Source organism: Hemiscyllium ocellatum, chromosome 15, assembly GCF_020745735.1.
Source record: "Hemiscyllium ocellatum isolate sHemOce1 chromosome 15, sHemOce1.pat.X.cur, whole genome shotgun sequence".
NCBI lineage: Eukaryota > Metazoa > Chordata > Chondrichthyes > Orectolobiformes > Hemiscylliidae > Hemiscyllium > Hemiscyllium ocellatum.
The window spans coordinates 38,211,051-38,234,437 of NC_083415.1; the positions used below are offsets into that span (position 1 = coordinate 38,211,051).

Below are 23,387 nucleotides of genomic sequence, written 5' to 3' on the forward strand. Positions count from 1 at the left end.
TACCGAACAGGAGACCCACATGTGACTAGAACAAGTGCTGAGACACAGTTGATGCCTGCCAGTGCTGGGCCACGCCTCTATGTCACATCTAAGTGACATGGGTTCAGTGGGTGTGGAAATTGGATCACCTGTTTGCACGCCAAACAACCTTGTTATGCAGAAAATGCCTTCACAGAGAAAATTTGGGAGCTTTTTGGATTTTGAAATTTTGGATAAAGGATTATGTACCTGTATAAACTAATGTAATGTAGTTGTTCAGTAATATAAATTTGAAAGGTAATGGAGATGACTTTTGGATTGTTACTGTTTTTGATGGTAGATGTTGTGAGCAAGAATACATTTAAGAAGTATTTCTGTCCTCCACGTTCCAACCCTCCTAGTACATGCCATTGTGACCCAGCTAAGAGCTATGTAAATGTAGTTTATATGGCTAATTCAGTAATCTTCACTAAGTGTATAATGCAGGTGTTTTGTTTCAAACTGATATTATTCATGGTGGAGTTATACATAAACAGAAATGGTTGATAGCAAAATTAAGGACTAATAGTGTGACAGAAAGGGGCAAAGGTGGTTGCAGTTTGATGCGTTGACTTGGTAACAGTGTCTGGCATATCCTGAAATGAACAGAAAAGCTGTACCTCATCATTGCATCTAAATCTAGTAGACAGCTTTAGAAAATAATTCTTTTTAGAATCATGACTGTCATTATTAATTGACCTCTGGCTTAGCCAAAACACAATTAAGTATCTAATGGACCTTGGGATCTGCACATTTTATATATCATTAAATCTTTGGAGTCTGAAAGGTGGCAGGTCAACTTACACATTGGAGGAGTAAATTACTACAGATGCTGGAATCTGTACTGAAAACACAACTGTTGGAGATCACAGTGAGTCAGTCAGCATTTGTAGAGAGAGAGCAAGTTCACGTTTCGAGTCTGGATGATTCTTCGTCAGAGCTGATGTGAAGTGTGGAGGGGGCAGCATTGATGCAGTGGTGCAGGGTATGGAGTGCTGGAGGAGAAAGGCTGCTGATAGTGCAGATTAGATGATCGGAATGTGAAAATGGCAGAACAACTGCCAAACTGGCAAGAACTGACAGTCCCACCAGAGTGAAGGAGAGAGGACATGGTGTCAGAGAATGCAAAAAGTAAAGTAAAGAGAAAGGAAAGAAATGGGAGTGAGTTCACAATCTGAAGGTGTTGAACTCAATATTGAGTCCAGAAGGTTGTCAAGGGCCTAGTCTAAGATGAGATCTTTTTCCTCCAGTTTGCCCTCTGATTCGCTGGGGCATTGGAGGACCGACAAGTGGGCATGCGAGCAGGATGCTGTGTTCAAATGGCTGGCCAAGGAAAGGTTGGGTCATGCTTGTGCATGGACCGGAAGTATTCTGCAGAGCGGTGCATTTGTTTCACATTAGTCTCCTTTAGCCTTTCAGCACATTCTACAGAACATTGTAAAATGTTTCAGTCACTACAAAATTATGATCTCACTGAAAAATGAGCACAGCCGTGGCAGTTCCTTTATCAAATAAGTTTTAATATATGGCTGTGCGTTTGCCTTTTGCTATAATCCTTGTGCAACTTAGTTAGAAAATTTAATTTTCAAATATAATGGTGGAATATACTTAAATCACCAGGGCCCAATTCATTAATTCCTGCTTCTGGTATACTGCTTGCATTGGTTGTGAGTGGTAAGAATTTTGATGCAAAAGTCAAAACAATTTGAGTGTTAATTGACTGAATTAGCTGATTTTTATATTTTGCTATAATAAAGGTTAATAGTGAAACGTTCAAGTGAAGTTTTAATGTAGAATAATATGAAGTAATTCATCTGAGAATGAGAAAAAGTAGTTTTAAATGGAACAATTTGAAGGGGTGCTGGAATAGAGAGCTGGATTACTTTTGGTGCTACGAGCTAGTGAGGGCAGGAATAGGAGGATAGAGCAGATGAATGCTTGGCTGAGGAGCTGGTGTACGGGAGAAGGATTCATATTTTTGGATCATTGGAATCTGTTTTGGGGTAGAAGTGACCTGTACAACAAGGATGGATTGCACCTAAATTGGAAGGGGACTGATATACTGGCAGGGAAATTTGCTGAACCTGCAAGGGAGGATTTCAACTGGTAAGGTTTGGGTTGGGTGGGGGGAACCCTAGGAGGTAGTGAGGAAAGATTTCAATCTGAGACTGGTACAATTGAGAACAAAGGCGAGTCAAACAGTCAGGGCAGGCAGAGACAAAGCCGAGAACAAGTTAGGACTGATAAATTAAACTGCGTTTATTTCATTGCAAGGGGACTAACAGGGAAGGCAGATGAACTCGGGGCATGGTTAGGAACATGTGACTGGGATATCATAGCAATTACAGAACGTGGCTCAGGGATGGACAGAACTGGCAGCTTAATGTTCCAGGATCCAAATTCTACAAGAAGGACAGAAAGGGAGACAAGAGAGGAGGACGAGTGGTGCTTTTGATGAAGGATAGCATTACAATTGTACCGAGGGAGGATATTCCTGTAAATACATCCAGGGAAGTTATTTGGGTAGAACTGAGAAATAAGAAAGGGATGATCACCTTATTGGGATTGTATTATAGACCCCCTAATGGTCAGAGGGAAATCTTAGAAACAAATTTGCAAGGAGATCTCAGTCATCTGTAAGAATAATAGGGTGGTTATGGTAGGGGATTTTAACTTTCCAAATATAGACTCCCCGGACTGCCATAGTGTTAAGGGTTTAGATGGAGAGGAATTTGTTAAGTGTGTCCAAGAACATTTTCTGATTCAGTATGTGGATGTACCTACTGGAGAAGTTGCAAAACTTGACCTACTCTTGGCAAATAAGGCAGGGCAGGTGACTGAGGTATCAGTGAGGGAAGTACTTTGGGGCCAGCGACCATAATTCTATTGATTTTAAAATAGTGATGGAAAAGGATAGACCAGATCTAAAAGTTCTAAGTTGGAAGAAGGCCAATTTTGATGGTATTAGACAAGAACTTTGAAAAGCTGATTGGGTGCAGATGTTCGCAGGTAAATGGACGGCTGGAAAATAGGAAGTCTTCAGAAATGAGATAACGAGAGTCCAGAGAAAGTATGTTCGAGTTAGGGTGAAAGGAGAGACTGGTAGGTATAGGGAATGCTGGATGACTAAAGAAATTGAGGATTTGGTTAAAAAAAAGGAAGCATATGTAAGATATAGACAGGATAGATCGAGTGAATCCTTACCGTATAAAGGCAGTATGAGTATACTTGAGAGAAATCAGGAGGGCAAAAAGGGGACATGAGATAGCTTTGGCAAATTGAGTTAAGGAGAATCCAAAGGGTTTTTACAAATACAGTCAGGACAAAAGGGTAATAAGGGAGGGAATAGGGCCCCTCAAAGAACTGCAAGGCGGCCTTTGTGTGGAGCCGCAGAAAATGGGGCAGATACTAAACGAGTATTTTGCATCAGTATTTACTGTGGAAAAGGATATGGAAGATATAGACGGTACGGAAATAGATGGTGACATCTTCCAAAATGTCCAGATTACAGAGGAGGAAGTGCTGGATGTCTTGAAACGGTTAAAGGTGGATAAATCCCCATCTGATCTAGGACCTGATCAGGTGACCTGAGAACTCTGTGGGAAGCTAAAGAAGTGATTGCTGGGCCTCTTGCTGAGATATTTGTATCATCGATAGTCACAGGTAAGGTGCCGGAAGACTGGAGGTAGGCTAACGTGATGCCACTGTTTAAGAAAGATAGTAAGGACAAGCCAGGGAACTATAGACCAGTGAGCCTGATGTCGATGGTGGGCAAGTTGTTGGAGAGAATCCTGAGGGACAGGATGTACATGTATTTGGAAAAGCAAGGAGTGATTTAGGGATAGTCAACATGGCTTTATGCGTGGGAAGTCATGTCTCACAAACCTGATTGAGTTTTTGGAAAAGTAACAAAGAGGATTGATGAAGGCCGAGCAGTAGATGTGATCTATATGGACTTATGTAAGGTGTTGGACAAGGTTCTACATGGGAGACTGGTTCGCAAGGTTAGATCTCATGGAATACAGGGAGAACTAGCCATTTGGATACCGAACTGTCTCAAAGGTAGAAGACAGAGGATGGTGGTAGTGGAGGGTTGTTTTTCAGACTGGAGGCCTGTGATCAGTGGAGTGCCACAAGAACCGGTGCTGGGTCCACTACTTTTCTTCACTTATGTAAATGATTTGGATGTGAGCATGAGAGGTATAGTTAGTAAGTTTGCGGATGACACCAAAATTGGAGGTGTAGTGGACAGTGAAGAAGGTTACCTCAGATTATCAGGGGATCTTGATCAGATGGGCCAGTGGACTGAAGTGTCAGATGGAGTTTAATTTAGATAAATGCGAGGGGCTGCATTTTGGGAAAGCAAATCTTAGCAGAACTTAAGATCCTAGGGAGTGTTGCTGAACAAAGAGACCTTGGAGTGCAGGTTCATAGCTCCTTGAAAAGTGGAGTCGCAGGTAGACAGGATAGTGAAGGTGGCATTTCGTATGTTTTCGTTTATTGGTCAGAGTATTGAGTACAGGAGTTGGGAGGTCATGTTGCGGCTGTACAGGATATTGGTTGGACCACTGTTAAAATTTTGCGTGCAATTCTGGTCTCCTTCCTATTGGAAAGATGTTGTGAAACTTGAAAGAGTTCAGAAAAAGATTTACGAGGATGTTGCCAGGATTGGAGGGTTTGAGCTAGAGGGAGAGGTTGAATAGGCTAGGGCTGTTTTCCCTGGAGCGTTGGAGAGGTGACCTTGCAGAGGTTTATAAAATCATGAGGGGCATAGATAGGATAAATAGGCAAAGTCTTTTCTCTTGGGTGGGTGAGTCCAGAACTAGAGGGCATAGGTCTAGGGTGAGAGGGGAAAGATATAAAAGACACCTAAGGGGCAACTTTTTCACTCAGAGGATGGCACATGTATGGAATGAGCTGCAAGAGGAAGTGGTGGAGGCTAGTCCAATTGCAGCGTTTAAAAGGTATTTGGATGGGTATATGAATAGGAAGGGCTTGGAGGGATATGGGCCAGGTGCTGGCAGGTGGGTAGGCAGATTGGGTTGGGATATCTGGTTGGCAGGGACGAGTTGGACCGAAGGGTCTGTTTCTGTGTTGTACATTTCTGAGTCTATGACAAACATTCGGAGCACTGCTCCTTCATCGGGTGAAGTTCACTTCACCTGATGAAGGAGCAGTGCTCTGAAAGCTTGTGATTTTAAATAAACCTGTTGGACTATAACTCAGTGTCCTGTGACTCCTGCCCTTGTGCAAGTAGAAGCATAAAATACAAAAGCACAGATTTATGCAATAGCTATATAAATGGCTGGTTAACTGTCATGTTTAGCATTGTTCAGTTCTGCACAACATACCTCCAAGGCTTGGAGAGGGTGAAAAATGATTTCGTAGAATGGTCTCAGGGAATCCTGTGGAGAGACTGGAGACATTCAGATTATTCCCCTTGGAGTGGGGAAGATTAATTTTGGTGGCGGGTTTCATGAGGTTTGGAGGAATAAATAACAAGAAATGGTATCTGTTGGTAGAAGGGTTAGTAACTGTAGGAAACCGATTCACTGTAATTGATTTTAAAGAGTTCAATTTTTAGGATCCTGAAAGCGAGCGAGGAGGGGTGAGGGGGCTGAAGTAGATCCAGTAGGAACTTTCAAGAGGAAATATTTAGAGAAATTAATTGCAGGAATCAGCACTAATTAATTGTTTAAGAGTCAGCATGATATGATAGACCAAATGGCTTCCTTTGTGCTGTATGATTCTATTTCAGGTTTCTAGTATTGTAGCAAAAGTTTTTCTTTCATATTAAGGCGTTTTACAGTAGCTGTGTAGAAGACCAAATGCAGCTAAAACTGTCTATTACTTTCAAAATGATTGGATTTGGTGGACTCTGCCTGACTGGTCTCATCCATGGTAATTCTGTTATGAAGTTCACCCTGAAAAGATTAGAATTGCTACATGTAATCAAGAAGGGATGGCTGATGGCCATGAGTTGCTTGGCACTGAAAGAGTTATTCATTTTTTTTCAGTGACAGACTGCAGAACAGGTCTGGACACAATTCTCTGCAAAGATAAAATACTTACAATGGATGGTAGCCCAGCTAGTACAGTACTTATGTTTATAGCATTGATCTGCCATATGTGATATGTGCTAATGAAAACAAAACTATGTTAATGCGGTGCACTGTGTATTTTTTTGCAGCTGCAAATGTGCATTTTTTTCAATGTGTAAAGGAACAGAAAAGTTGCTTTTAAGCAAGTGAGCTGCAGGAGTTTGGACCCTGCCAACTGTTTGCTTTTTATACTTCTCCTCAAGGCTTATCTTGACTGCAAGCCAACCAATAGAGAGAGTTACATACAGCAAGCCTGTTTTTTTTCCCCCTCTGAGGCAGTGGCTGTCAATACTGTGACCTTGTTTGTTTTAAATTGCAGCCCGTCAACATTGGGTGGGGAGGAGCTAATGTGGGAGGTTGCTAAAACTGCTCCGAGTCTGGTGGAGAGATGTTGTGAAGAGATTAGATCTCAGCCTTAATATTTGCATGTAACTTTTAATGTTTATTGGAGTTGCGATGAGAAAGAAGCTGTTTCTTTGGTCGTGTTCCATAGCGTTGTGAACTCCCCTTTGGCCAGTAGATCAACCAGTTGACCTAGAAAATGTGTTTTTGGCATTTTGAAATACTGTGGTCAGCATCCTGCCAAGATTTTCGGCTGCTTGGCTCAGTTTGCAGTCAAAACCAGTTTGCACTGGTTATACTGCATGGAGCATCTGGGGGGGATATCCTGTGGAATACTAGATTTTGTCGTTGAGTTTGTCGTGGACTACTTTTCATTGCAAACCACTAGCAAGTTTATTTTTTTTAAAGCATGCCCTGATTTATCTTTTCTAAACAATAAATTGTGTGTTTGTGCTGTAATATTTGGGAAATCCACACCAAAGTAATAGGAAGTGGCTGGTGGGGAAGGCTATAAGGAAGAGCCTAATGGGACAGTGCATGCAGATGAATTCTGTCTGTAGATTTTACTGTCTCATTCTCTTCACATTTTTGTCTTTTTTTCATATTGTGATAAAATAGTGAAACATAACCATTTTTAAAGCAAAACACCTTTTGCAATGCTTTTGGTCATCTGCCCTCCTAATTTAACTTAGTGCAATATTTCATTGAATTAAAGCTCCTGTTTTACACCATGGAATATTATATTCCTGTGAAGCTATAATGTAAGTAAAAGTTTTATTGTGGAGTTTTGTTGACTTCTCCACAGTACAGACTGAGGAGCTCGGTAACCTGAACTGCAGGATGGTACAACTGCATTACAGCATGTCCAAATTAGTAGGTTCTGCTGTCAGTGTGAAAGGGAAATTTAAAGTGGAAAAAATGACGTGAAATTTTTGTAGATGCAAGATTTTGGAATGCACACTTTCCAAAATGCCAAATCCATTTGTTGAGGCTTAGATCATCTATTGCAACAGAATGAAAGACACATATACACTAAGCTTTGCAGGCACTTGCAGTAAAGTGTTAGAGTCTGTACCTGTGAAGTAGGAGGCCCAAGTTCAAATCCCACCTGCTCTACAGGTGTGTAATAAATAGGTGGCACAGTGCCAGGGAGTCAGGTTCGAATCCTGCCTTGGATGACTGTCTGTGTGGAGTTTGCACATTTCCTCCTGGTGCTTCGGTTTCCTCCCACAGTCCCAATGATGTGCAGGCCAAGTGAATTGGCTATACTAAATTTAGGTGCAATAATCAGGGGTAAATATAGGACAGGGGAATGGCTCTGGATGGGTTACTCTTCGGACGGTTGGTGTGGACTGTTGTGCGGAAGGGCCTGTTTCCAAACCATATGGAATCTAATATCTCTGAACAGGTTGATTAGAAAATATCTAGGAAGCTTTGATGTAACTCATCTCAAGCTGGAGGAACAGCATCTCATTTTCCATTTGGGAAACCTTGCAACCTCCAGGTCTCAATATTGAGTTCAATAATTTTATAGACTGAATACCACCTTCCTTCAGGTTAAGTGAATTGGCCATGTTAGATTGCCCAAAGTGTCCATGGATGTGCAGGCTAGTGGATTAGCCATGGGATATGCAGGTTTACAGGGACAGGGTAGAGGGTGGGTTTGTGTGGGATGCTGTTCGGATGGTGTGGTTTCAATGCACTAACTGGCCTGCTTCCACACTGTTGGATTTTATGATCTCTTTCACCCATCCCTACATCCCAGGTGCTGATATGACATGGCTTACTGCCAGCACAGCCAATTCATTCTCACCCACTCATTATCCTCATTATCACCTACCTAGCTTTTCATTTTCCATGGCTTGCTATCCCTTGTTTACCTACTTAATGTTTTCTCGCTGTCTGGTGAAATACTTGGGAAATTATGGGAGATACATGGATTTAACCAAGTGTGAACACAATTACTGAATGAACCCTAGACAATGACATTCCTCACTGTGTAATAACCCAGGTGTGTGAGACAAGATGGCTACCCATAAGTGGAATTACATAATAGAGAATAATTTGCTGTTGTTCAATAAACTTTCTATGACTTATAGAACAAAATGTCTGACTCTTAGTCTGGAGCAGGTTATCTAAGATTTGTGGCTGTATATCTGAAATCTAGGTGAGTCAATTAAAAAATTTAAGATAACGTTACTGTAACTTGGCATATATATCAAAGTGTTGGCAATAGATTTTAGTCTGTGTTAGAATTTGAGATGGGTGATAGTGGCGAAGACACACTTTCCAAAACTGAAGAGGGAAAAAGAATCAGGAATGAAGGAATAATAACACCAATATATGGTGTAGTTGTCTGAGCTTTGTGGCATTGATTGCTTAAATTTAATTTTCAAATTCAGAGTTTTCAACTTATGATGCCAACAAACTATTCTGATATTACCACATCTTCCAATTGTCATCATTATCAGCTGACGAATATGACTGTCCACCCAGGAACTTTGGTGCCACTGCTCATGGGTTCCCTGGTTCTCATGTGGCTGATGAGCCCAATTCTACACTAGCTTCTCCATGCATTTGGCATATGTTCCTGAGAGGTGGAATTGGTCCTTGGCCTGAAATTCCTTTCTCCGGTTCCTTGTCTGTCCTTACACTGGGTGTTTTCAAAAAAGACTCAAGTCATTTGTTTTTTTTTCTTGGATTTCAACTGTTTCTGGTTGAAAGGTTTTCCATCCATCTTGTACCCAATATCCACATTAGGAACATTGCTGTTGACCAGATGAAATATCGTGGTGGTGATGGTGGAGAAAAGAGTGGGGGAGATGACACGGCCTCACTTGCTCCCTGTCTTGATGGGTGGTAAGGTAATAGGACTGATATTATTTTAACCAGAGGAATAGTGAAACATAGCATCATAGAATCTCTATCGTGCAAATAAAGGCCATTCTGCCCATCGAGTCTTCACCAACCTCCAAAGAGCACCTACCCCACTGTCAGAATCCTGCATTTACCATGGCTAACCCACCTAGCCTGGAAAGACCTGGATATTATGGGGTAATATAGCATGGCCAATCCATCTAAACTACACATCTTTTTGCCCAGAGGAAACCCACACAGACAGTCACCCAAGGCTGGAATTGAACCCAGGTCCCTGCTGCTGTGAGGTAACCGTGCTAGCTGCTGGCCACAGTGCTGCCCACCTTACGAGAGGATCTTCATTTTTGCTGTTCCTTTTGGAGTTGATGGTTCTGACATTAGATTTTGTATTTGTTCATTTGGCTATGCTGGCAAGTTGCTCATCCTCATTGATCTGGAAAAGATGGCTGCTTTCTTGACTTGCTGCAGTCCTTGGGCTGTTGCTACAATCACACTGTTAATGGAAGTGGAGTTCCAGGAGTTCAACCCAACTACATTGATGAGAATGGCAATGTATTTCCAAGTCAGGATAGTGTGGTGCTTGGAGGGGAACTAGTCAGATGATGTTTGTGGCTCTTGTCCTCCTTTTGGTGGTAAAGGTCAGGGTTTGAAAAGAGTATAGAAGGAGCCTTGATGAGTAGTTGCAGTACATCTTGTGGATGGTGGACAATGCTGCTACTACTGCTGTGTGTTGGAAGTGACTGGATTTTGAAGGTGGTGAGTGATATGGGCTGCTTTTCTTGGGTGGTAGTACGCTTCTTGAATGTTATTGAAGCTGCAGGCATTGGAGCATATTCCATTTTACTCTTAGCAGGTGTCTTGTAGAAGATGAATTACTGACCACAGAAGCTCTAGTCCTTAACTTGCTCTTGCATTCTTTAAATGTACATAGCTGGTCTGGTTTCTGATCAATAAGACCAAAAGGTATAGGACATATTTAGCCCTTTTTGCCCATCGGGTCTGCTCCACCATTCAGTCTTGGCTGGTAACCCCTCCACCATGTTGATAATAGATAATGCCGTTAAATGGCAAAGGAAAATGATTAGATTATCTCTTCTTTGAGATGGTCACTGCTTGGCACTTGTGTGGAGTGAACATTGATTGCCACTTTCATCCAAAACCTGGATGTTGCCGTGCTCTCAACCCGGCTAATTACTTCCAAACATTAGTAAAGTGGCAGAGGGAGTTGTCAAGTGGCACTTACAAATTAATAACCTGTTCACTGATGCTCTGTTTGGCAACTGCAAGGGCCACTGAGCTTCTAACCTCATTATGGCTTTGGTTCCAACATGGACAAAAGAACTGAATTCCAGAGATGAGGTCAGAGTGACTGACCTTGGCATTAAGGCCACATTTGACCAAGTGTGGCATCAAGGAGCCTTAGGAAAACTGGAGTCAGTGCCATTTGGTGGAGGCAGTCTCCCTGCTGTTTGAAATCATATCTGGCACAAAGGAAGATGGTTGTGTTTGTTAGAAATCTGTCATCTCAGCTCAAGGATATCTCTGCAGGAGTTCCTCAAGGTAGAATCCTAGGCCCAACCATCTTCAGCTGCTTCATCACTTACCTTTCATCCATCATAAGTTCAGAGTTTGGGATGTTCATTGTGCAATCAATGTTCAGCATTATTTGTCACTGCTCAGAAACTGGGATTGGCCTGTGTCCATTTCCAGCAAGACCTAGGCAATATCCAGATTTGAGTTGATATGTGACACATATTATTTACTGCTACGTGTCAGGTAATGACTCTCAAACAAGAGAAATTCAACCATCACCCCTCGACATTCATTGGCACCATCATCACTGAATACCACACTGTTACATCTAATTAAGGAACTGAAATTAAGCAGTCATATCAATACAATGGCTATAAGAATAGTAATTGCTCTATCCCAACTTCATGGTACAACATCTACATGGTACAAATCAGGAGTGTGATGGAATACTCTATACCTGCCTGGGTGAGCACACCTCCAAAAGCACTGAAGCTCAACACCGTTCAGGACAAAGCAGCCCATTTAATTGGCACCCCATCTATCACCTTCAGCATTTACTCCCTTCATCGCTGACCCATGATTGTAGCATTATATATATTTACAGGTTGCATTCTGGCAATTTCTCCAACACTTTCGAAACCCATGACCTTTACCACCTGGAAGGATAATAGCAACAGGTAACATGGAATATCACAGTACCTGCAAGTTTCCCTTCAAACCACTAACCATCCTAACTTTGAACTTTCTCTGTATTTTTTTCACAGTCACTGAATCAAAATCATAGAACTCCCTCCCTAAAAACAAAATGAGCATGCCTACACTTTCAAAACTGTAATGGTTCAAGAAGGCAGCTCACTGTCACTTTCTGAAGTAAACTTAGGAATGTGCATTAAATGCTGCCAAGCCAACTACGCCCACATCCCATGAATGAATTTAAAAAACTTGGCACTGAAACACTCATGCTCTGTGTTTTGGCAAAATTGGCAAGTATAATGTTCAAACACAAAGAATGCTGGAGGAACTCGGTAGGTCCTCCCCCACCCCCCCCCCCCCCCCCCCCAACAATCACCACCACCACCCGACCAATGTAATTACCTCCTGCGTTCTTTTCATTTTCTTCATGTACTGACAGCTGAAAGTAATGCTGTGGAGTACTGCTGGCAGGATTTAATGCTGTGGTACTGTGGGAAAGACAAAAAGATAGCAATTACTGTGGGATGTTCTAATAAATACTTGAGCTGCTTGTCTGACTGTGTGCTCTATCTGAACTCCTTTATTGTTAATGCCAATAGTACCTTCATTATAGCAACAGTTTTTCTCTCGTCCCACCAATCTTCCCCCTCTTCCAGACCGTATATGAAACCCTAGATCGTGGTTTGTGCTTTTCCTTTTTAAAAGGGATGTACTGCATTGGAGTTTTTGACTACTGTTAATTTTTACCATGTTTTGAAAGAAGACAGATGGTTCATAACATTTTGCAACCGGCATGACTGGACAGGGTAGGCGTGAGGCGTGGGTAATAGGGGTGGAGGGTGTAGTTCCAGATGCAAATCAGTTTTCTGTTCAGGAGCCAATAGATTTTCTTCTAGCTAAGAAACACAATGAACATCTGGAGTCAGCAATTTTCAAGGACTCCTGTTGAAAATCTGCAAATTCAGCCTACGTTTTAAGAAGGCTTTATTGTGCGCATGTACCTTATGCGGGTAATTTTGTAAATGCACACTGGGAGCAGGGCACCTCTCCAGCGCTCCTCCCAAAGGTGGAAGTTTGATCCCCAACCCTTCAGGGCGCTTGTGACCTGTTTCTGCTGTGTATGACCTTGTTCAGTGTTCAGTGAGCCACTGACGTTCCTTCAAGGGGTTTTGGGGATGGAACAACAGGAATCACCTCAATCGCACTCTGGTATAATTCACCTCCTGTTCAGATCATGGTGATGTTGCATGAATCTGAGTGCTGTGTTGAGCAAAGGAATGTTGAATAGGTGCTCAACAGGTAAATTTCATTCAGGTCCTAAGTGATCTCAAGTGGATCAGATATCTATCTTTCCGATCAAAGTAGAAGAATCTTGTTGAATGAAATAAATGAAATTTATTGCATTACAGCAACTATATACAGGTTGCAGTTTATTGCATTCCGACACAAGTATTGTTGTAATGATCAACCAGCACAACACCTACCCTCTGTAGGTTGTAGTAAGCACCATATTAAAGGCACTATATTCTATATTAAAGGCACTACATAAATTCAAGTTGTTAATAGTGCTGCCAAAGCTGGAATATTCTCCCAGTTTGTTTAGCTTTATCTTGCAGCAACTTTCAAAATTTATGGGTTGATTTTTGACAGTTTGACATACTCAGTCTGGCTGCATATCAAGAATCTGGAAGTTTGGTCTCTGGGCCTGTCAATGATTTCTAAACAGAACCATTGCATTAGTATCTCATGCCTGCAGTTCCCAACTCTACACCAGGCAGTTGGTGGTAACACAACCTGATCACTGAAGATTCACTATATGAGGGATTCCTGTGAGAGTCACAATGGAAGCATTCTAAAACTTTAAGAAAAGAACCAGCTACTTCAAAAGTTGGAATGTCAATAACGAAAGTCTGTGCCTTGGTCCCCCCATGTATCCTTGGACTTAAGCTGCAGACTGTAAGGATCTGCAGTGTGATTCCTTTCACATTTGAAGGACAGACGTAGCCAGACTTAGAAACCAAGCTAGTGTCACCAAGGAGGTGAGCAGCCAGAGTTTGGGACCTTGCATCTTCGTACAATAGACAATAGGTGCAGGAGTAGGCCATTCTGCCCTTTGAGCCTGCACCACCATTCAATTTGATCATAGCTGATCATCCTTAATCAGTATCCTGTTCCTGCCTTATCTCCATAACCCTTGATTCCACTATCCTTGAGAGCTCTATCCAACTCTTTCTTAAATTAATCCAGAGACTGGGCCTCCACTGCCCTCTGGGGCAGAGCATTCCATACAGCCACCACTCTCTGGGTGAAGAAGTTTCTCTTCATCTCTGTCCTAAATGGTCTACCCCGTATTTTTAAGCCGTGTCCTCTGGTTCGGCGCTCACCCATCAGCAGAAACATGTTTCCTGCCTCCACAGTGTCCAATCCTTTAATAATCTTATGTCTCAACCAGATCCCCTCTCAGTCTTCTAAACTCGAGGGTATACAAGCCCAGTCGCTCCAGTCTTTCAGCGTAAGGTAGTCCCGCCATTCCAGGAATTGACCTCGTGAACCTATGCTGCACTCCCTCAATAGCCAGAATGTTTTTCCTCAAATTTGGAGACCAGAACTGCACACAATACTCCAGGTGTGGTCTCACCAGGGGCCTGTACAGCTGCAGAAGAACCTCTTTGCTTCTATACTCAATCCCTCTTGTTATGAAGGCCAGCATGCTATTAGCCTTCTTCACTACCTGCTGTACCTGCATGCTTACAGTATTGCAAGAGTTTTAATAGTTTTCTCCAAGGCAAGAAAAGTAATGCAGTATGGAGTACTAGATCAAAGAAGTTATGTTAAATATGTGTAAAACATTGGTTCGGCTAGAGATGAGTATTGTGTCCATTCTGGGTGCCATACTTTGGAACAGGGAGAGTAGGTCATTGATTTATGAGAATTGTTCCAAAGTGAGGAAGTTCAGGCACATGACATAGATTGGTGAAATTGGGACTGTTTGTTTTGAAGAGAAGGTTAAGACAAGATTTGATAGAGGTATTCAAACTATAAAGGATCTAGAAAGGCTACTTTGTGAAAACTGTTCCAAAGGTGAGAGGGTCAGGAATGAGAGAACACTGATTTAATATATTTGGCAAGAGAAACAATGAGGACGTAAGAGATTTTTCATTCAGCAAGTGATTAAGATCTGAAGTGCAGTGCCTGACAGCGTGTTGGAAACAGGTTCCCTTGAGAAACTGGAGGGTATTGGGCTATTTATCTGTAAACGAATCTGCAAGATTATGGGTAAGAGATGGGAGAATGGCAGAAGGCGAATTGCTTGTGTCCCGGCACAGAGACAGTGAGCCAAGCAGCTTCCTCCTGTGCTATAGCTATGGTGTGGTATGTCACAGTTCCTATATTCTGACTTCCACAGCAGACCACTCCTCCAGAATACCAAACGTTATAGTTATACCTGGTATGTTTGAATCGAGGCACACATTCCCTTCTGACAATCCCTCTTGTCTTTTTATAGCCATTTTTAAAAAAAATTCATTCACGGAATGTGAGCTTCGCTGGCCATTATTTGGGTTTTTGGATGAACAGTCCAGCGATAATACCAACTGGCCATTGCCTCCACCATATCACACTAATTCCTCTCAGCAATCATCCACAAACATTGTTTTTCCATTCTCTCGATACTTTTCACACCCATAACTACTGTTTGTTGTCAGGCATACAGCACCGTGGCTCAATGGTTAGCACTGCAGCCTCGCAACACCAGGGATCCGGGTTTGATTCCACCCTCTGATAACTGTGTAGAGTTTGCACATTCTCCCCATGTCTGCATGGGTTTCCACTGTGTGCTCTGGTTTCCTTCCACAGTCCAAAGATGTGCAGATTGGTGGACTGGCCATGCTAAATTACCCATTGTGTTCTTGGATTTGTAGTTTAGGTGCATTAGCCACAGAGAATTCAGGGTTACAGTGATAGGGTAAGGGTGGGATGCTCTTTGGTGGCTCAATATGGACTTGTCGGGCTGAATGGCCTGTTTCCACACCAGGGATTCTATGGATTTTAGCAGTGAAAGTCAGAGGGCTGACTATCCAATCATTATAGCAACTGTTGGATGAGGCCATGGTGGCGAGGGATCAGGAATATTACTGTCCATGAACACTGACAAGTTGAGTGTCCCATTAACTGGGGACAGACATCACAGTCATATGGCACACCAACACTCATTTCATGTTGACGCAGTGTCAGCAGGTAATGAACAATTATGATCTGCACAATGTCGATTGAGATTTCTCTCACCTCTCAACTAGCTGATTAGAGTTTGAAGTAGTGAGCTTTCTTTGTGTGGAGGTAGAGAGTCCGTATTCACTTGGACTCTGTCCTCCAGCCTTGAGAAAAGTGGAACAACCAGAATAGTAGCTGAGCAGTTGATACCAGTGAGAGGGGTAGAATGTTGACTGTGGGACTGCTTTTGGCTGGGCATAGTAGGTTCAGCATTGGTGAACCAAATGGCTGTCACTGCCGGAGATTAACCGAATGGGTTTGTCCTGAACATCTGTGGCACTTCTAAGTGAGTAGCTGCAGCTCCACTTATAGCACCAGATTCTTATTCTTACTTCTATTGCTTTTCCCCTTGAATTACCTTCTCACTGCTGCAGCACCAGTCTTAGGTGCTGCACTGGGTTGTGCAAGAGGGAGATGGACATAACTCTTTCAGCCAAAAGGATCAAGGGATGTGGAGGATGTGGGATGAGCGATGATTAGCTATGATCATAATGAATGGCACAGCAGGCTCGAGGGGTTGAATGGGCAAAAGTGAGTACTGCAGATGGGTTCAGAAAAGATATGCAAGGATGTTGCCTGGATTGGAGGATTTGAGCTATTGGGAGAGGTTGAATAGGCTAGAGCTGTTTTCCAGGGAGCATCGGAGGCTGAGGGGTGATCTTGTTGAAGTTTATGAAATCATGAGGGGCATGGATAGGATAAATAGACAAAGTCTTTTTTTTTCCCTGGGGTGGGGGAGTCCAGAACTGTAGGGCATAGGTTTAGAGTGAGAGGGGAAAAATATAAAAGAGACTTGAGGGGCAACCTTTTCATGTAGAGAGTGGTACGTGTATGGAATGAGCTGCCAGAGGAATTGGTGGAGGCTGGTACAATTGCAACATTTTAAAAAATACGTCTGGATGGGTACATGAATAGGAAGGGTTTAGAGGGATATAGGCCGGGTGCTGGCAAGTGGGACTAGATTGGGTTGGGATATCTGGTCGGCATGGAAGAGTTGGATCTCCTTACAAATTTATTTCTCAGTTTCCTGCTATTAGGGGGTCCATAATACAATCCCTGTTAGGTGATCATCCCTTTCTTATTTCTCAGTTCCACCCAAATAACTTCCCTGAATGTATTTCTGGGAATATCCTCCCTCAGTACAGCTATCCCTTATCAAAAACATAGGAAGGTTGGTGCAACCATCCTTCTTGTACAGGTCAATTCTACCCCAAAAGAGATTCCGATGATCTAAGAACGTGAACCCTTCTCTCATATACATCAGCTCCTCGGCCATTCATTCATCTGCTCTAACCTCCTATTCCTGCCCTCACTAGCTCGAAGCAGCAGGAGTAATCCAGATATTACTACTCTTGAGGACCTCCTTTTTAAATTCCTGCCTAAATCTCAGTAATCTCCCTTCAGAATCTTAACCTTTTCCCTTCCTACGTTGTTGGTTCCAATGCGAACAATGACCTCCTGCTGGCCCCCCCTCCCCCTTGAGAACATTCTGCATCCTCTCTGAGACATCCTTGATCCTGGCATGAGGGAAGCAACACACCATTCTGATTTTTCACTGCTGGCCACAGAAACATCTGTCTGTACCTCAGACTAGAGAGTCCCCTAACACAATTGATCACTTGGAACCCGACATACCCCTCAATACCAGAAACTTTGCTGTTCGTGAGAATCCGTAACCGCCTATGTTTTCCAAAACAGCAAGCTTGTTTGAAATGGGGATAGCCACAGAAGACTCCTACATTAACTGCCTACCTCTCTTACCTTTCCTGGAGTTAACCCATCTATGTGACTGTATCTGAGATTTCCCCCTTCCATAACTGCCATCCGTCACATCCACTTGCTCTTATAAATTCCTCATTGCCCCTAACTGTCTCTCCAACCGAACCATTCAATCTGATAGGATTCGCAACCAACGGTATTTATTGCAGATATAATCCTCAGTAACCCGTAAACTCTCCCTAAACTCCCACATACAACAAGAAGAGCATCACTCTACTAAGGGCCATTTTTGCTCCTTCACAATCTACACACCCAGAAAATAGCACTGTTTTGTTCCTCTACAAAACACTGCTCCAGGTTAAATTAATACTTATGGCTTATGTTTTAAGTTTAATCAAGAGACATATCTCAATAAACATATAATCAAGAAAGAATCCACTCTACTCAATACTGCAGACTTACTGTAAGGCCAGGCTTTAAATATTCATTTCTGTGTCTGTGCTGTGACCTCTCCCAAACAGGTTCCTCCAAGATTAGTTGTGAACTTCGCTGCTTGTTTGTTAGTTTTCCCAGATGCACTCCGGTGTCCAACAATATATGAATTCAAACAGCAAAGGCAATAACTGTGCAGGTTCACTGCTCTGTCAGTTTCTTTCTCTCTCTCTCTCTGTCTCTCTCTCTGTCTCTCAACACTGATGAACCTGAGTGCTAATGCCAATTCACTTGAAAGGAGACTGAGAATGCTAGCAACAACCCGATGTGACAACTTGAGCCACTGGTGCCCAGTCGTATTCAGGAAAGCCACTCTTCTGTCTGTAGAACCTGTGTTGAGGATATTATTACTTTGTGAGCCAGAGCTTGGAGTTCTTTTCCCATGTACTATTGAGAAGCAGGTAGTTGAGGGGAAGGCTGCTGCTGGTGTTCCGTTTTTTTATTCGTGGGATGTGAGCATTGCTAACAAAGGCAGTAGATATTTACTCCATTTCTTGGGGGCCCTTAAGAGGCCTCCATGAAACCCTGCAGTGTGGGTACACTCCCACAGGGTTATGAGGGAAAGGGGTTTCAGAATTTTGACCCAACAACAGTCAAAAGAATTGTGATATTGTTCCAAATTAGGATTCTGTATGGCTTGAAGAGGAATTTGCAGCAAGTGGTTATTCCCATACATCTGTGCCCTCGTCCTACTGGATGAGAGAAGTCACAGATTTGGAAGATCTGATCAAAGGATCCTGAACAAGTTTTTTCACAGAATTTTGTAAATGATGTACAACTCTGCTACAGTCCTGAAGGATGGGAAGAGTGGATGTTCGAGGTGGTGAACGGGGTGCTAATCATACAAACTATTTTTCCTGAATTCTGTTGAGCTTTTTGAGTGTTTTCAGAGCTGCACCCATCCAGGCAAATGGTGAGTTTTCCATCACATTCCTGATTTGTAGTTTTGTTGATGGCAGATTGGCTTTAAGGACTCAGAAGTTCTCTGCAGAATTCCCATACTCTGACACACTCTTACATGGCTGGTTTGCTCAGGTTTCTGAATGCATAGTCATTATGTTCCACGTGCAACCTGAATCCAAGTTCAAAGTTCAGTCTTGTACCACTACAAAGCATAGGCGAAAGTGAGGACTGCAGATACTGGAGATCAGAGTCGAGAGCGTGGTGCTGGAAAAGCACAGCAGGTCACGCAGCATCCAAGGAGCAGGAGAATCAATGTTTCAAGCAAAAGCCCGATTTCTCCTGCTCCTCAGATGCTGCCTGACCTGCTGTGCTTTCCCAGCACCACACTCTCGACTCCCCTCAAAGCATGCCCACTGTGCTCTGCAGTCGGAATGGACTGTAAATTTTCATTACACAAGTTTGAATTAGTGAAATGTGGAAACATCTTCACGTTGCTAGTACAGTATAAATGCAGCTTAGTTTGAGGATTTGAGGTTGAGTTGAGGGTTTAGTTTGGACCATATGAAGCACATGTATTGTATAATCTATATTGTCTTTGACACAAGACCCAGAAAAATATAATATTTGTGAAAAGGTGGCATTAATCTTCAGACAAAACACAAGTACCATGGGGAAAATCTGTGCTTTGGGGCTTATCATTGATGACTGTGCCTTGGAAATTCATTCAGGCTCATGGTGTTTCTTCTGCTTGAATATATTTTTGCATAGTATACAAATGGGACATTTCAGAAAATGGTAAAGACCTTTTTGACCCTCACATTGTAGGTGGCAGTTTCTGGGAATATTTCCTATCTCCCTGGCATAAATATTTGAAGTTACTAGTTCATGCAGCATAATAAAGTTACTTGAATGTCACAATTCTTTCAATGTCTATGTAATTTTTAATTACAGTAATAATTCTGTACCACAAAATTCCATTATAAATGCCTTTTAAATTGAAAAAGTAATGTTCTTGCTTGCCATGTCTTCTTTCTGACTCACTTTTGTTTTAGCCATTTAGCATCCTTTTTAACTAAAAGACATTGTCCTATAATCTATCGCTTTTTTAAAAAAAAAAGTCATCCCAACTAAACAATTTGTTTCCCTTTTCTCCTGTTTTCCTAGGCCTGGGATGTTATGGCTGAGGCACATTTTGCAAACATTAAGCCTAAAATTTGATATATACAGCACCTAATGCATTCTTAAAGATAAATGTTCTTCTCGGAGGCTTGGCCAGATTAATTTTTGCCCACTTTTCTTCTGGTTCTGCCTGCATGAAGGTCTCATTAATCGCATCTCACCAAAATGAGGGAATTCACCATTACAAATTGGAGGATTTCAGTCATTGGCAGTGAACCCTTGCTGTAGGCGTACAATTGATGTTTGTATTCATTCTTCAAGATAAAGTGATTGGTTAGTGTTTCCTCTATACAATCCAAGGTATGATTGTTAGTGTGACTGTAAACTCGGTGTGCCAATCTTTGTCTTAAAATGTGAATTATAACATTGAAATCAAAGCAGTCAAGTTTCAATTTGGCACGTGGAGAACTGACAAAAGAAGCCCAAAGAGTGGAAAAGTGCTTCTTTTGGTTAAATACCTGAATTTCTACCAGGACTTAAAACATACAACAGTTGTGCTAATTCATCTCTTGTTGCAAATATGAGCTGTAAAACTGGAAAACAGTATGAATAATTTGTGGCCAAATGCACACCTTGCACAGTTTGGGCACTTTGGTATTTTCTGAAAAGCATCAGAGCGTTGCTGTTCATGGCACTTGTGTTATTATATAAGCGGCTGCGGGAAATGATCAAAATTATAGAGGAAGCACCAGTTCGCAGTCTGTACAGTCCACAGAGTAGGAGTGAACTGGTGGTTATTCAACACTAGATAATACAATAAGGATATGAAATTCATGTAGCAAGAGAACAAATTTCAAAATGTGTTCTTACTTTTGGTTCTACGTACAGCCCTTTTAAAATATCTGTTTTTGCAATGAGTACTGTAGATGATATTATAGTGAACAAAAGTTTTTAAAATGTTTTTTACGTCACGTTTTTATTTGTGCACATCCTCTGCACAGTAAATAAAATGAATGTGAATATAAAGTGACAATGCTGTTTGCATTGTAAACTTGCTTAACCACTGAAAAGCTTATTTTTTTAGATTGTTGTAGTTTTAAACAGTTTCATTTACAGTGTAATTCATGTTTTTTACAGGAAGCCTTCAGAAGAAGCTGACATGGACGAAGTTATGGCAGCTGCAGTTTTGACCAGTCTCTCCACCAGTCCACTGGTGCGCAGTCCACCCTCCGGAACACACACATTAGGTATAGGCTTTGAAACTTCGATTGTCTTTTTGTGCCACATTGGAGGTTTTCCTAACATTGCACACACTGTAACATTATTTCGTAGTAAATAATTTCGCTAACACAGAATACTGATATGCTCTTGGTGCTACGATGAGTTCTTGTCCTGACCAGTTTTCTTACAGTGAATGCAGATTACAGCTTGACCACAGGAACAAGGTCTCTCCTGAGACTAAATGCTTCCCCTAAGGGACGCTACAGTTTCTACGGAATGCAATGGGGCATTGGGAACATGACAAGTTGAAATTTGGTGTCCATTCATTGGCCTCCATTCATTAACAAAATGATGGATTGTGCCACAGAGTTGTTTCTGGGGAAACATTCTTAAAAGTGATGGTGTTTGGATGAACTTTATAGGAAGCAAAAGCAGTTGAAAAGGTTAAGAAACATGAGCGCTCTCTCTCTCTCTCCTTCTCCCCCCCCCACCCAGCATTCTTCTTCACAGAATCACTGCCATTTTCAATGTTTAAGATGATGATGTCATCTCTAGAAGTTTAAGACTGGCAATTAAAGTCAATTCTACTTTTATTTTTGACAGGGTCATTGATAATATTGAAACACTCATGCAGTTTTGGCAGTTTATTCTTATCTATGTAAAAGTCGCCAGAGGAAAGCATTTCAATGATATATGTCATTGCTTTGATCTGTGCTAGTAGTCAAGATACTGTGAGGTACTTAAGGGAAACGCTGAGTTTCGTCTAAAGATAATCTCTTCACGAAAATGTTACTGATGGAAAAGGATAGATTGAATCGAAAGTTGAAGCTCTAAACTGGAGGAAGGCCAATTTTGATGGTATTAGACAAAAACTTTCAAAAGTTGATTGAGGGCAATCATTCACAGGTAAAGAGCAGCTGGAAAATGGGAAGCCTTCAAAAATGAGATAGCAAGAGTCCAGAGACACTATGTTCCTGTTAGGGTGAAAGACAAGGCTGGCAGGTGTAGGGAATGCTGGATGACTAGAGAAATTAAGGTTTCGGTCAAGACAAAGAAGGAATCATCATATGTCCGGTATAGACAACAGAGATTGAATGAATCCTTAGAAAAGTATAAAGGCAGTAGGAGTATACTTAAGAGGGAAATCAAGAGGGCAATAAGGGGACATGAGATAGCTTTGGCAAACTGAGGAGAATCCAAAGGGATTTTGTAAATACATTAAGGACAAAAAGTAACTAGGAAAAGAATAGGGCCCCTCAAAGATCAGCAAGGCAACCTATGTGTGGAACCACAGGTGATGAGGGAGATATGAAACAAGTATTTTGCATCAGTGTTTACTATGGAGAAGGACGTGGAAAATATAGAATGTGGGGAAATAGATGGTGACATCTTGAAAAATGTCCAGATTACAGAAGAGGAGGTGCTGCATGTCTTAAAATGCATAAAGATGAATAAATCCACAGGACCTGATCAGGTGTACACTAAAACTCGGTGGGAAGCTAGGAAAGTGATTGCTGGGCCTCTTACTGAGATAGTTGTATCATTGGTGGTCACAGGTGAGGTGTCAGGAGACTGGAGGTTGGCTAATGTGGTGCCACCATTTACGAAGGGTGGTAAGGCCAACCAGGGAACTATAGACTGGTGAGCCTGACGTCGGTGGTGGACAAGTTGTTGGAGAAAGTCCTGAGGGACAGGATTTACATATATTTAGGAAGGCAAGAGCTGATTAGGGATAGTCAGCCTGACTTTGTGCGTGGGAAACCATGTCTCACAAACTTGATTGAGTTTTTTTTAAAGAAATAACAAAGAGGATTGATGAGGGCAGAGCAGTAGATGTAATCGATATGGACTTCAGTAAGGCATTCGATAAGGTTCCCCACAGGAAATTGGTTAACAAGATTAGATCACATGGAATACAGGGAGAACTAGCTGTTTGGATACAGAACTGGTTCAATGGTAGAAGACAGGGTGGTGGTGGTGGTGGTGGTGGGGGGTTGCTTTTCAGACTGGAGGCCTGTGATCAGTGGAGTGCCACAAGGATCGGTGCTGGGTCCACTGCTTTTCGTTATTTATATAAATGATTTGGATGTGAACATAGGA

The 23,387-nt window shown here is 42.0% G+C and overlaps 1 protein-coding gene across 4 annotated transcripts in view; it reads left to right on the forward strand.

Moving 5' to 3' along the window:
• The window catches only part of LOC132822948 (zinc finger protein 704-like), a 119,858-nt gene that overhangs the window by 73,173 nt on the left and 23,298 nt on the right, over positions 1 to 23,387 (forward strand). For all 4 annotated transcript variants that reach the window (XM_060836385.1, XM_060836383.1, XM_060836382.1 and 1 more), the window contains exon 3: positions 21,204 to 21,313. In XM_060836385.1, coding sequence (XP_060692368.1) covers positions 21,204 to 21,313 — 110 coding nt within the window. The remainder of the gene's footprint in view (positions 1 to 21,203; positions 21,314 to 23,387) is intronic.